The sequence below is a fragment of the Rhinoraja longicauda genome, chromosome 32, assembly GCF_053455715.1.
Source record: "Rhinoraja longicauda isolate Sanriku21f chromosome 32, sRhiLon1.1, whole genome shotgun sequence".
Taxonomy (NCBI): Eukaryota; Metazoa; Chordata; class Chondrichthyes; order Rajiformes; family Arhynchobatidae; genus Rhinoraja; species Rhinoraja longicauda.
This window is the reverse complement of record NC_135984.1, coordinates 23,850,876-23,866,089: the sequence shown is the minus strand read 5'-3', so window position 1 is coordinate 23,866,089 and position 15,214 is coordinate 23,850,876. Positions and strand designations below refer to the sequence as shown.

The window sequence follows — 15,214 nt, the reverse complement described above, 5'->3', positions numbered from 1 at the left end:
GGGAGGGGGGGGGGGTCATGTAGCGACCATAGGGATTGGTCCTGAGAGTCAAACCCATCGGATTGGCCAGCTAGGTCAGGTGGTGGTTTTGGCGCCCAAAACCAGACAGTGGGAAGAGAACTTCGAAGCGAACAGTTTGATTTAATGGTTGTCTGTAAATCCGTTTGTTATACTTTGTAATCGAATATTGCTGCCGCAATAAACTTCTTTAACAAAGAACAAGCTTCCAGACTCGCCTTAAGAAGGAACTTTGAGATGTATTTATCTCTATCTTGCCTCTCACACACAAACACATAAACACACATCCATATATTCAGTTAAATTTGTGCAGAGTGTGTATTTCAGAAATACAAGGGAAACTGCACAAAAGAGGGGGCTGGGAAGGATGGGAGGGAAATGGGCAGAAATAGTAAGAAATAATAAAATCAGAGAAATTCAGCAGGGGGAAAAACATTAAAAAAATTTAAAAAAATTAATTAAAAAAGTGAGTTGATAGATATATGCCGCTGAAGAAGGGTCTCGACCCGAAATGTCACCCATTCAATCAGCGAAACGTCGATGAAAGTAGGTGCCCACTTGATAACCACAATGACGTGTCTGCCTAGCCTGTCTCAACATTGGAGGAGCATAGGTGAGTGCAGAAGCCTCCCATCACCACCGGGAGCTGATCCTGGAGAACAAGCTGGATGACCTGAGGGCAAGGATCAGATTCCAGAGGGACATAAAGAACTGTAACATCCTTTGTCTGACCGAAACATGGCTGACCCCGCTGGTGCCTGACCAGGTGATCTGCCCATCCGAGTCCTTCACTGTTTTCCGGGCGGACAGAACGGAAGAATCCGGGAAATCCAAGGGCGGAGGAGTCTGCTTCTTGACCAATAATAACTGGTGTAATCCTGGAAATATTAAGACGCTTTCTCGTTCCTGCTCGCCGGACCTGGAACATCTAACTATCTCATGCCGACCATTCTACCTTCCCCGGGAGTTCAGCTCGGTGATCATCACAGCCGTCTATATCCCACCGCATGTGGACACCAACATGGCACTGTCCACCCTACACGATGTGTTGGGTCAACACCAAAACAAGAACCCTGATGCGGCTGTGCTGGTGGCTGGAGACTTCAATAGGGGAAATCTCAAAAAGGTCATGCCCAACTTCTACCAACACATCACGTGTGTCAATAGGGGGGAAAGAACTTTGGACCACTGCTACACGCCGTTCAGGAAAGGCTACAAGGCCGTTTCTCTCCCTCCTTTTGGAAAATCTGACCACGCTGCCATTTTCCTGCTGCCGGAGTACAAACAACGGATAGTACGGGAAGCGACAGTGACGAGGGACGTAAAGCGGTGAGCTGACCATTCAGAGGCCATGCTGCCAGGCCCCAAGTGGTCAGGATGAGGGAACATACATCTAGCTCCCTCACCCTGAACATAGGATCCCCCCAGGGCTGCGTCCTTAGCCCCCTACTGTACTCCCTGTACACACATGACTGTGGGGCCAGGTTCAGCTCAAACTCTATCATCAAGTTTGCTGATGACACTGTGGTGGTGGGCCGGATCTCCAACAACGATGAGAAGGCCTACCGGGAGGAGGTGGCTGATCTGGCAGGACAATAGTTTCCTCTTGAATGTCACTAAAACAAAGGAGCTGATTGTAGACTTCAGAAGGGCTAAACATCCAAGGACGTACACGCCACTGGAGATAAATGGGTCTATTGTGGATAGGGTGAGCAGTTTTAAATACTTGGGAGTCCGCAACACAGAGGATCTGACGTGGGCAACGCACATTGCCGCACTGGTGGGTAAGGCTAAGCAGCGCCTTTACCACCTTAGACAACTGAGGAAATTCAGAGTGTCTCTGAGGATCCTTCATTGCTTCTACTCTGGGGCTGTAGAGAGCATCCTGTCCGGCAACATTACAGTCTGGTTTGGGAACAGCTCTGCCCAGGACAGGATGGCCCTGCAGAGAGTAGTGCGTTCGGCAGAACGCACCATGGGAACTACACTCGTCCCCCTGCAGGACCTATACATCAGGAGGTGCAGATCCAGAGCAAGCAAGATCATGAGGGACCCCTGCCACCCCAGTAACGGACTGTTCCAGATGCTACGATCAGTCAAACGCTTCCGCTGTCACGCTGTGAAAACGGAGAGGATGAGACGGAGCTTCTTCCCACAGGCCATCAGGACTGTCAACTTTTATAACCCCAGAGACTAAATTTTTGTCGACACTAATAGTAACTTATTAACTTTATTTATATATGCTGTAACTGTAATTCTTTTTTGTGCACAACCCGCAGGCATTGCCACTTTCATTTCACTGCACATCGTGTATGTGTATGTGACAAATAAATTTGACTTGACTTGAGCAAGTTGACATTTGGCACTTTGGATTTCTAACATCTTGTCCTGTGTATTTGGAAACAAACTCCTCTCCTGAGATGCTGCCAGACCTGCTGAGTTACTCCGACATTTTGTGAATAAATACTTTCGATTTGTACCAGCATCTGCAGTTATTTTCTTACATCACACATACACTGACTACACTGCGGGAGGCAGAGGCGAGCGGACGGCGGGAGTTATAGTCACAATTAAGCAGAATTCGTCACCGTGCGCTGTATGCCGGGAGTTGCAGTACTTTCTTTTAAGCGGAAGTCGTCACTTTGCATGCCGGGAGTTGTAGGCTATTTACCGAGTGAAACTACACGTCCCTGCGCCCAGCTCCCCGCGCATGCGTCGCAATGGGTCGATGGCCCGGCCTTGAGTGGACAGCGCTCGTCCTGCGGGGGATGAGTGAGTAGTGACCGGTTGAGTTGCGGCGGGGAAGCCGGGTCCAGGGCTGCGGGTGGGGGTGAGGGGAGAAGGGGGTTTGTTGAGAGTCGTGGAACTAACTGGTGGAGAGGGAGGAAGCGAGGGACAGACGGGCGGCTCCTGGGTCATTGTCCTCCCTCTCTCTTACCCCTCTCCCTCCCTTCTTCCCTCCCTTCCTCCTGCCATCGTTCCTCCCTCCATCTGACCCTCCCTCCCTCTGACCCCCCCCTCCCTGACGCCCCCCTCTCTCTGACGCCCCCCCCCTCCCTCTGACCCCCCCCTCCCTCTGACCCCCCCTCCCTCTGACCCCCCCTCCCTCTGACCCCCCCCTCCCTCTGACCCCCCCCCCTCTGACCCCCCCCTCCCTCTGACCCCCCCCCCTCTGACCCCCCCCTCCCTCTGACCCCCCTCCCTCTGACCCCCCTCCCTCTGATGACCCTCCCCCCCTCTGATGACCCTTCCCCCTTTGATTCCCCTCCCCCCCTCTGACCCCTCCCTCTGACCCCTCCTCCCTCTGACCCCCCCTCCCTCTGCCCCCCCTCCCTCTGCCCCCCCTCCCTCTGCCCCTCCCTCTCTCTGACCCCCCATCCCTCTGACCCCTCTCACCCCCCTCCCTCTGACCCCCCCCTCTGACCCCTTCCTCCCTCTGACCCCCCCTCCCTCTGACCCCCCCACTGACCCCTTTCTCCCTCTGCCCCCCTCCCTCCCTCCCTCTGCCCCCCCTCCCTCCCTCCCTCCCTCTGCCCCCCCCTCCCTCTGCCCCCCCCCTCCCTCTGCCCCCCCTCCCTCCCTCCGCCCCCCCTCCCTCCCTCCCTCTGCCTCCCTCTGCCCCCCCCCCCCTTGCCTTTGGTCTCCATCCCCTCCCCACATTTAATTGTCTTGCATTTTCAACCACAACAGTGTGTGGTTAGGTAAAGGAGAGAGAACTACCCTGTTAAAGGACGTCATCCCTTTGGGGAGTGGGTGAATGAATAGGAAATGGACGTGGTTCTTTAAAAAATATATTTAGACATGTAGACCTCTATTTTACCAATGCAAAAAAGTGTTTCAGCAAAGAAGTGACAAGAAATGAAAAAGAACCTGCCAGGACAGGAATTAAGTGTGCCTTGTTGTTTTTCGTCTGTTTTTAGTGATGTTGTTTAGAGTGAGATGACATGACTTCCTTTGTACAAAATGCCAGAATATGTAAGCTCTGACAGCTATTGATGGTTGGAAATGTCGATGAGCTCTCTTGCAGATCTAAAATCTATTCAGTTTCATAAAATGCATGTTTCTGTCCAACGGCATACAACCATATCTTAGTGCAGGGAAATGCTATGGCCCCAGCTAATGCAAGGTTATAAACATGTAATCATATAGATGGAGTTACCATGTCTAACCCACCAACATCCTCTGCTGAAGTTGCCCTTCAGCTGACACAGACTTTACCTCACGTTGTACCAGAACTAGGGTGGCACGGTGGTGCACTGGTAGAGTTTCTGCCCAACAGTGCAAGAGACCTGCGTTTGATGCTAACTACGGGTCTGAAGAAGGGGCTCGACCCGAAACGTCACCCATTCCTTCTCTCCTGAGATGCTGCCTGACCTGCTGAGTTACTCCAGCATTTTGTGAATAAATACCTTCGATTTGTACCAGCATCTGCAGTTATTGTCTTATACTAACTACGGGTGCTGTCTGTTTGGAGTTTGTACCTTCTCCCCGTGTGGGGTTTCTCCAGGAGCTCTAGTTTCCTCCCTCACTCCAAAGACACACTTGTTTGCAGGTTAATTGGTTTGTTAAATTTGTAAATTGTTCCTAGAGTGTGTAGGATAGTGTTAGTGTGGTGCTGTTTGATGTGGACTCGGTGGGCCAAAGGGCCTGTTTCCACCCTGTAGCTCTAAACCTAAACTAAACTATGTGGGGGTGTTGGCATAATTAGGTATTTCCCTTGGGGTAATTGGAAATGACATGCAGGTCACAATGACGCAGTAGCTCCACTACCACAGCCTGCCTCACAGCACCAGAGACCTGGGTTCAATCCTGACCTCGGGTGCCATCTGTGTGGAGTTTGCACGTTCTCCCTGTGATCATGTGGACTTCCTTCAGGTGCTCCTGTTTACCTTCCCTGCCCCTATCCCAAAGATGTGCAGATTGGTAATTCAGTTGGCGGCTGTAAATTGTCTGTTGTGTGTGGGTAAGAGGCAGAATCTGGGAGAAATAGATGATAATATGAAGAGAATATAGTTGGATTAGATTAACGTAGGATTGGTATAAATGGGTGGTTCAGGGTCAGTGTGGATTTGGTGGGCCGAAACGATCTGTTTCCGTGCTGTTTTTCTCTATGACTCCATGTTAGTGGTTGTAAATATCGGTTGACCCTGGCTCAAATCTTCCTAACTAAAGAAAGCTAACTTCTCTTGTTCACCACTCAATTTCATTTTGTTCTGGTTTCATTTTGTCAAATGTAAGCTATACTTCTGCTGAAATAAATTGATCTGTTGAACGACAAACTTGTGCACAGGCATTTGAGACTCAAGAAGAGAGCATGTACTGCATATAGCATTTAAACTACAGAGCTCTTTAAACTACAGAGCTCTTTAAACTTAAGAGTCAAGTCAAGAGTGTTTTATTGTCTGAAGAAGGGTCTCGACCCAAAACGTCACCCATTCCTTCTATCCAGAGATGCTGCCTGGCCCGCTGAGTTACTGCAGCATTTTGTGTCCACCTTCGATTTAAACCAGCATCTGCAGTTCTTTCCCACATGTGTTTTGTCTTCAAACGGAACAATGAAATACTTTTTTGCAGCAGCACAACAAATGTGTAAACTACTTAATTGCTGAGAATGGAATGTAGCACCAAGCTTTAAATGCAAACAAAATTGCTGTTACCCAATGAGAAAGTATTGAAGCTACGTCATAGCTTAATGCTGTTCAGAACAATATAGTGATGGTTTCCATTACACTGGCAAAGAGTTGCAAAGGTAAGGTGTAGGAGGGAACTGCAGATGGTGGCTTACACTGAAGATGGACACAAAATGCTGGAGTAACTCAGCAGGACAGTCAGCATATCTGGATGGAAGGAATGGATGACTTTTTGGGTCGAGACCCTTCTTCAGACTGAGAGTCAGGAGAGAGGGAAATGAGAGATAGGGAAGGGTAAGGTGTGACAACGAGAGATCAAAGGGTACGAAGTTCAAGGAAAATGTAGAATAGATCATTGTATTGGAAGAAACTGCAGATGGTGATTTAAACCGATAGACACAAAAGGCTGTAGTAACTCAGTGGGTCAGACAGGATCTCTGGAGAAAGGTTTCCGATCAAGACCCTTCCTTACCCGTTCCCTTTCCCCTGACTCTCAGTCTGAAGAAGGGTCTCGACCCGAAACGTCACCTATTCCTTTTCTCCAGAGAATCTGTCATACCCGCCTTGCTTTTTGTGTCTATCTTAGAAAAGATTATTGTTAGCTAGGGGAAGGTGACAACGAAGCATACAATGTAAAATTTAATCAGGAGGACAGTCAGACTGGTCGGAGAACTGGGATGAGGGTGGGATGGAGAGTGAGGGTAAACAAGAGTTACTTGGTCAATATTCATACTGCTGGGTTGTCAGCTGCCCAAGCAAAATATGAGGTGCAATTTGCGCTGGGCCTCACTCTGACAATGGAGGAGGCCCAGGACAGAAAGGTCAGTATGGGAATGAGAGGACGAGTTAAAGTGTTAAGCAACCGGGAAATCATATAGGTCGAGGCGGACTGAGCGGAGGTGTTCAGCGAAACGATCGCCGAGCCTGCGCTTGGTGTCGACAATATATAGGAGTCCACACCTGGAACAGCGGATACAGTAGATGAGATTGGAGGAGATGCAGGTGAACCTCTGGCTCACCTGAAAGGACTATTGGGGTCCTTGAACTGAGTCAAGGGAGGAGGTATAGGGACAGGTGTTGCATCTCCCGTGGTTGCAGGGGAAAGTACCTGAGGAGGGGATGGTTTGGGTTAGAAGGGATGAATACGTTTCTTATCTAAACGTATAAGATTATTAAGGGGTTGGACATGTTAGAGGCAGGAAACATGTTCCCAATGTTGGGGGAGTCCAGAACAAGGGGCCACACTTTAAGAATTAGGGGTAGGCCATTTAGAACTGAGATGAGGAAAAACTTTTTCAGTCTGAGAGTTGTGAATCTGTGGAATTCTCTGCCTCAGAAGGCAGTGGAGGCCAATTCTCTGAATGCATTCAAGAGAGAGCTAGATAGAGCTCTTAAGGATAGCGGAGTCAGGGGGTATGGGGAGAAGGCAGGAACGGGGTACTGATTGAGAATGATCAGCCATGATCACATTGAATGACGGTGCTGGCTCGAAGGGCCGAATGGCCTCCTCCTGCACCTATTGTCTATTGTCTAAAGGCACTTTCTGTCACAAGGCTATATCACAGTTTCAGTCTGCAGATGTGATAATTGTCCATATAGAATGTTTTGCACGTTAATAAATACCTTCTGCAAATCATGCAATGATTTATTTATAAATTGTTATATATTTCAATAGATTTTATTTCTGGAGAAAACTGTTTTAAAAAAAACATTTCTGATGAGTCACTTTCACCTGTCAGTTTCAGTTCAAGAACTTTGATCAGTTTTCAAACCTATCTTCCTTGTGTTAGCCACCTCTCAAAATCTGTTGCTAAGTAATCCAGACTCCGAAGAGATTTGTAAGAGGTGCTTCAGAAATGCTGCTTATATTTTCCTCTCGGCTGTGGCACCATTTTGCAATCATTTGACACGCTAGAATGTTGAACCTTGGAACTGCTTGCTTTGTATGGCAATAACGTCATCGTTAACTTTACTTTTCAAAGTTTCATCTGACATCTGTTCCAAATTGCCCTTACCTCATCACTGAGAAATGAATGCAACCTACGGAAATTGAGATGAGTCAATTCTCGTTGTGACTGAGGTCTCGACTTGAGTGTCTGTGGGTCGTCATTCATCCCTCTCCTCTCCTCCCCCTCTTAGGTAAATTGGGATGAGCTGAACCAGAGCAGCAAATTACCAGGCATAGATGATACATTTGCCGTGATGAAGTGAAAGGAAGTTACTCAAGAAATCTTGGTATTTATTCACAAAATGAGGGACAGAGGAACTATCTAAAGTTGGAGAAGTCAATGTTCATACCTCTGGGCTGCAAGCTGCCCAAACGAAATATGAGGTGCTGTTCCTCCAATTTCCGGTGGGCCTCACTATGGCACTGGAGGAGGCCCATGACAGAAAGGTCAGACTGGGAGTGGGAGTTGAAGTGCTCAGCCACCGAGAACTTGCCTGCGCCGCGGTATGAACATTGACTTCTCCAACTTTAGATAGTTCCTCTGTTCCTCTCTTCCCCTCCCCCTTCCCAGTTCTCCCTCTATCTTCCAGTCTCCACCTATATCCTTCCTTTGTCCCGCCCCCCTGACATCAGTCTGAAGAATGATCTCGACCCAAAACGTCACCCATTCCTTCTCTCCTGAGATGCTGCCTGACCTGTTGAGTTACTCCAGCATTTTGTGAATAAATACCTTCGATTTGTACCAGCATCTGCAGTTATTTTCCTGCAATCAAGAAATGTCATCTGTGCCATGCCCGCTTCTCACTGTATACAGGGGGTATAGAAGTCTGAAGTCCCACACCATCAGATTTGGAATAGCTATTTTCCCAGTTTCCCCCTACTGACACTGGTCTCCATTTTGTGGAAATTGTCCTCGCCCTCAACAACATCTCTTTTGACGGCTCGTACATTCTTGAAGTTAAAGGTGCTGCCATGAGCTCTTGCATGGGCCCCAGCTATCCCTGCCTTTTTAAAAAATTTCATCGAAGAGAATTGTTCCAAATATAGACTGGCACTATCCCCTAACCCTTCCTCGACGATTACATCAGGGCTGCCACACGATCTTCATCACAGGGAATAGACCATTGACTGACGTCTATTACAAAACCCACTGACTCCCACAACTATCTCGACTACACTTCTTTCTGCCCTGCTTCCTGCAAAGACTCTATCCCCTACTCCCAGTCCCTCCGTCTACGCCACATCTGCGCCCAAGATGAGGTTCCATACTAGAACATCCAAGATGTCCTCGTTCTTGGCCACCCAAGTCGCACTAGCTTCTCATTTCGCCCTACAAACAGCTAACAATGGCCTGTTCCCTTTATCATCGTAACTTTTTTTCATATCTTTCATTCATTGTTCTTTATCCCTCCACATCACCGTCTATATCTGTTGTTTCCCTTGTCCCCAACCAGTCTGAAGAAGGGTCTCGCCCCGAAATGTCACCCGTTCCTTCTCTCCAGAGCTGCTGCCTGTCCCGCTGAGTTACTCCAGCTTTTTGTGCCGATACCATGCAGAACTTATTGATTTCAATAACGTATATCACAAACTATCGACCTGCCCTCAAATTCACTTGGACGATCTCTGACAACTCTGTCTCCATCACAGGGTGTAGACTATCGACCGGTGTCTACTGCAAACCTACCGACTCCCACAGTTTTCTGGACTATACCCCCTCACCATCCACCGCCTCTTGCAAAGATGCCAACCTCTACTCTCAATTCCAACATCTCTACTGCATCGGCTCCCAAGATGAGGCTTTCTATTCTAGGACATCCATAATGTCCTCTTTCTCCAGTAAACGTGGTTTCCTCCCTGCTGTCATGAATGCATCCCTCACCCACGTCTCCTCTGTGTCCCGTAGTTCAGCTCTCGCTCCCCCTTGCCCCAGATGGAATAAGGATAGGGTTCCCCAGGTCCTCGCATTTCACACCACCAGCCTCCACATCCAACACATTCTCCAATATTTCTGTCATCGCCATTGTGATCGGCCCACCAGTCACATCCTCCATCTCCACCTTCCACAGAGACAGCACCCTCCGCAGCTCCTTGGTTCACTCCGCCCTTCCCACCAAACTCTCGGCACCTCCCCCTGCAACCACAGGCAATGTAACACCTCCTCTGGTCGCCAAGGCTACGCATGGACTCCTATCGGGAACACTGGATGCAGTCGTTGAGTTTAGAGATAGTTTTAAACACTGTCTCACCTGGGTGGACTGCTGGGTTCCTGGGCATGGGCAACATACTCCCCAGCCCCCCCCCCGCACACACGCACGCACACCTCTTTCACAATTTGCGCTCTTCCATCCTTATCTTGCACATTTTTTTTTCTTTTATGAATTTTAGGTGCAATTTGTATGTCCATTTTATTAATGTTTGCCCGTGGTTGTGATGGTGCTGGAGGCAAGATGTTTCATTGCACTTGTGCATATGACACTGAACGTGTGCATATGACAATAAACCTGAAATTGGGTGTTGGAAACGCCTTTAGGCAAATGCATTAGCTTTGATCTTCTGCAGTGAATTTTAACTAAATTGTTGCTGATAACAATGATACATGCCTCGGTTTGTGTATCTGATTTCCCCCACCACAGAGTTATGTAGTGACTGCACTGCTTATCCACAACCACATGTAATTAGCTCAGCACCTCAGTATAAAATCTGCATTTGTAAGTTGATTTAAAAAATTTAAAAAATCGGTGGCAGGCATTGCCGGTATGTTTTATATCAGCGTTGAAAAATAAAGATATGGATCTTTTTTAATGTGTTTTGTCAGATCAAAGTAAAATTACTCCAAAGATAGACACAAAATGCTGGAGTAACTCAGCGGGACAGGCAGCATTTCTGGAGAGAAGGAATGGGTGACGTTTCGGGTCGAGACCCTTCTTCAGCCAATTACTCTATCTCAGTTTTGTCCTCTGCAGTGTATGTGCAAAAGTGATGCCATTGCCAGAATAATGAAAGGAGTGTTTATAAGTTTTGGAGACTCAACAGAGTCGAGGCTGACTAACAAGAGATGACTAAATAAAGTCACAGGAACACCACTAGTCATAGGGTCGTACAGCATGGAAACAGGCTCTTTGGCCCAACGCCTACAGTGACCAACATGCTCCATCTACACTAGTCCACCTACCCGAGCTTACCCCATAACCCCCTAAACCCATCCTATCTGTGTACTTACCCAAATGTCTCTTAAACGATATGACGGCACCTATCTCAACCATCTCCTCTGGCAGCTCATTCCATATACTCGCCTTAATTTATTTACATTTTAAAAAAGTTGCTACGGTTCCTATTAAATCTTTTCACCCTCACTTTAAACCCATGTCCTTTTATTATCGATCTCCCCTATTTTGAGCAAAATACACTGCATTTACCCAATCTATCCCTCTCATGATCTTGTACACTTCTATAGGATCAGCCCTCATCCTCCTGCACTTCAAGGAATAAAGTCCTAGCCTGCTCAACCTCTCCCTATCGCCCAGATCCTTGAGTCCTGGTAACATCCTTGTAAATCTTTTCTGCACCTTTTCCAGTCTGACAATGTCTTTCTTACAACATGATGATCAAAGCTGACTTTTTTCCGATAATATGGTGACCTAAACTGACATCTGTAACATGGTGACCAAAACTGACAACATTATTCCGATAACACGGTGACTAAGACTATAACTCCCCTTCTAAACCTCTGCAATGCATGGTCAAAAACGCCTGAGATCAGCGAGTCGGTTTTCTGTTGCTGCCTGTTGCAGGTGCTTTGTCCATCCTATTCTTTGCTGATTCATCTGTTGATGTCATCCTTTCCTCAGATGGTAGAAATGACCGCGGGCTCCTATGAAGAAATCCTGCAGTGAAGGTGGTGTGACTATGGTGTATTATTGATACTGCTCTGGCCATGGCGGATAGCGTTAGAACATTCCTTCTGGATGTTGTTAAGGTCAGTGTCCTCAATTAAGTTAAATCTATTGTGATACCATGCCGAGAAGAAAGTTCCACACCATCAAACCTGCAGACCTGACGTGAAGTAGATATTGTGTAGGAAGAAACTGCAGGTGCTGGTTTATACCAAAGATAGACACAAAGTGCTGGAAGGTTCTGACCCGATAGGTCACCTGTTCATTTTCTCCAGTGATGCTGCCTGACCCGCTGACTTGCTCCAGCACTTTGTGTCTATCTATGAACTAGATATTTTTTGGTATATTGCTCGCCATTAATTGCCCTCAAAGAGGATGGCGAATGTCCTCTGAGCAGCTCAGTAGTTTGATGGGCCATTTTGGGGCTATTCGGAGTCAACATGTAAACGTGGGTAAAAATCAATAGAATTACGGATGCTGGAAATTTGAAATAAAGAAACTCAAATAAATGCTTGATGTGCTCCAGCAGGCAGCATCGTCGGCCATGAACACTAACTCAAGTTTTGCATTCCACAGTTGTAGCCTGACCTGACTGCTGCAGTATGTGTAGTTTTAGTTTAGCTCAGCATGGAAACAGGCCCTTCAGCCCACTGAGTCCATGCCAACCATCAGGAACCCGTTCATACAAATTCAATGTTATCCCACTTTCTCCTCCACTCCATGCACTCTGGGGGCATTTTACAGAGGGCCAATTAACCTACAAACCCTGCTCGTCTTTGGGACGTGGGGGGAAATCGCGGCACCCAGAGGAAACCCATGCAATCACAGAGAGAACGTGCAAACTCCGCACAAACAACACCCGAGGTCATGATCGACCTCTGGATTCTGGCACTGTGAGGAAGCAGCTCTACCAGCTGTGCCACTGTGCTTCCCTGTTATGTATCTGGTTTTATATTGCTGTGGATCTGATCACATATATCACATATGGAGGTGCAGAGTGACTGAATGTCCACAGTAAAGATGAGCGAGTGGGCATTCGGAAAGCGGAAGCCATTAAAGAGACGAAGGGCATGTGAGGTACCTTGAACATGGGTCGGGAGAGATTGACCAGGGGGGGATAGGATGGAGTCAAGGTATGTGGAAATCATTTCTGTACATTTCCATGCTGTAACTCTAAACAAAAATAAATATCTGTAAAGGACTTAAATGATAAAGGCAGAGAGGGATATAGAATTAATGCAGCAGGCAAGTGGGATTGGTGTAGATGAGCTTGATGGTCGGCAGAGACAGTGTGCTGAAGAGCCTGTTTTTATGCTGTATTTGTTTGGCTCTACGATATTTTGGTCTTGAAAATAGGTACTGAGCCTGGGTTAATGAGTAGCTAATCTGCCCAAATAGGAAAGACGGTATCTTTTCCACTGAACTATTAAGCATGCTCCTCATGTTCACACAGCAGTGATTCACATCCTAATTTTAATTCCTTTTGACAATTGCCATTTCTGATTCCCCTGTTTAATCGCCTGAGACATATCTAACCTGAAGCAATTCTCCTCATCGTGCACCAGGGTTTTGTTTCTGGGTGTGGGGTGTGCTGGTCGGATGTGTGTGTTTCATTAAGACAGTTTAGCAGCTCGGTTTCCAGCCCAGGAGGCCATGGGTGAGCCAAGTGGGTTTTTGTGCCAATTCAGTATTTCATCATTACTACTGCCAGCTAGTTTTAGATTCCAGATTTGTCACTTGAATTTAAATTCCCCAAATACCCTTGTGTGTTTTGCAATCGTATCGCCACATCTCTGGATAATAGTGTAGTAAAACCACAGTGCTACCCCTGGCAGGATTTTTTAAGGAGGCCAAAATGTCTGAAGGAAGTGAAGACTGATTCACATGAACTTCAGAACCAAAGCAATTGCTAAATTTTATTACATACCTACTTTTTTATTTCAGGACGCACTTGTCTGAGATTTTTAATATTTATCCCTGATTATTTTACTGCCAGACATTACAATGCCACAATTTATGTTAGTTTCTGTGGTTATTGGCTTCTGTTCCACATTTCATGCCTGGGTATCCCAGTGTCATGTAAATGTACCCTATAATGGATTTTAAATCATGGCATAAGTTGCAGAGATCATCTGTGTTATGAAAGGCTACCTCTCATTAAAAGACAGAAGTTATAAAAATGAAGGATGCCTACCTCGTGTGGTTTATTTTAGGGGATAGGCGATTCTGTATTTGGAATACGAACGATCTCCAAGCTCGATGAGCGGATTCACCAGAAGCGAGAAGAACAAAGAAAGAAGAAGGAACAACGCAGTGCACTGGCACACCGCAGGGCCCAGAGTGAAGAGAAGAGGGAGGAGAAGTGAGTTGACACTGGCTGCCTCTTTCTTACCAAGCCCATTATATGTAAAATGTACGGAAAGCATGCAGGTTTTGGTGATTTGAATTTCCGAGGTACCAGAGTTCTGTTTGATATACACATGAGAAGACTGCAAGAGGGGCAGAAGTGTGAACGTTAACATTTGTAAAATGGGGAAATTATACATTACTGCACCATTTTTGAACACAGAGGCCTCGATTTTTAACAGAGATAAGAGCAGCTTTGGAGGAATGTAGAAAGTGCGATGGATAGTTTTAGGGTACTTAAAAAAAATCCTAATGAAAATTGCTTCATTAAAAATTAAAGTGAATGTGTTACTTTATGCACATGGGATAACGAACGACTTATCATGTCCATAAACCATAAAAACTCTAAGGAAGCAGAGGAAATTTTAATTTTAGGGTAAAATTCTTGACAATTGATGCATTTAATGAAAGGTTTATATATTGTAAGGAACAAAAGGATAAATGCTGATAGCGGATGAAGGGAAAAGGCCGCAGATGAACATTGTTACTGGCCGGAGCTTGCTTGATTCAGTGGTCTAATTGATTCGATGCTGTTCTGTAATAATTTAAGAGAAAGGAAGTCATTGAATTGACAGTACGACTGCAGCCTATTTCCCTTTTGCTGGTTTTAATTATTTTTTAGTTTTCTTCTCACTTTATTTGAATTAAAGATATGAATCTGTTTGAAGCAGAGAATAGTTAAATGGTGTTGGTATAACTTTGCATTCTGAAGACATTTTAGAGGGTAACGTGGGAAAATTGCAGATACTTTCTTGGACAAATGAAAGAACTGGCAAATCCCTGAGGATCATAATGCAAAGACATCCATCGGAATAAGAGGGATGTATCATGATCAAAATGTCCAAGAATTGTCCCAAGAAGCAAATGATAAAAATTTAACAATTTAAATAGACAATAGGTGCAGGAGTAGGCCATTCGGCCCTTTGAGCCAGCACCACCATTCAATGTGATCATGGCTGATCATTCTCAATCAGTACCCCATTTCTGCCTTCTCCCCATACCCCCTGACTCCGCGTGGGTTTCCATCGGGTGCTCTGGTTTCCTCCCACATCCCAAACACGTGTGGGTTTGTATGTCAATTGGCCTCTGTAAATTGCCCCTGGTGTGTAGGGAATGGATGAGAAATTGGGATAACACAGAACTGGTATAAATGGGCGATCGATGGTTGTCGTGGACTAGGTAGGCCGAAGGGCCTTTTTTCCGTGCTGAATCTCTACACTCCAAACTAAACAGAATTGACAATCTCTATCTTTTAATACTTAATGGTGTAAATACTTCATTTCTTCTATTTATTAACTTTAGTGTGCCGGTTAATGCAC

At 46.3% G+C, this 15,214-nt stretch overlaps 1 protein-coding gene across 2 annotated transcripts in view; it reads left to right on the top strand.

The window, feature by feature from the left end:
• The first annotated feature begins 2,715 nt into the window (after window positions 1-2,715).
• Window positions 2,716-15,214, top strand: part of ei24 (EI24 autophagy associated transmembrane protein) — a 37,907-nt gene continuing 25,408 nt past the window's right edge. For both annotated transcript variants that reach the window (XM_078426698.1, XM_078426697.1), the window contains exons 1-3: window positions 2,716-2,790; window positions 11,445-11,572; window positions 13,703-13,851. In XM_078426698.1, coding sequence (XP_078282824.1) covers window positions 11,531-11,572; window positions 13,703-13,851 — 191 coding nt within the window. In that variant the 5' untranslated portion in view covers window positions 2,716-2,790; window positions 11,445-11,530. The remainder of the gene's footprint in view (window positions 2,791-11,444; window positions 11,573-13,702; window positions 13,852-15,214) is intronic.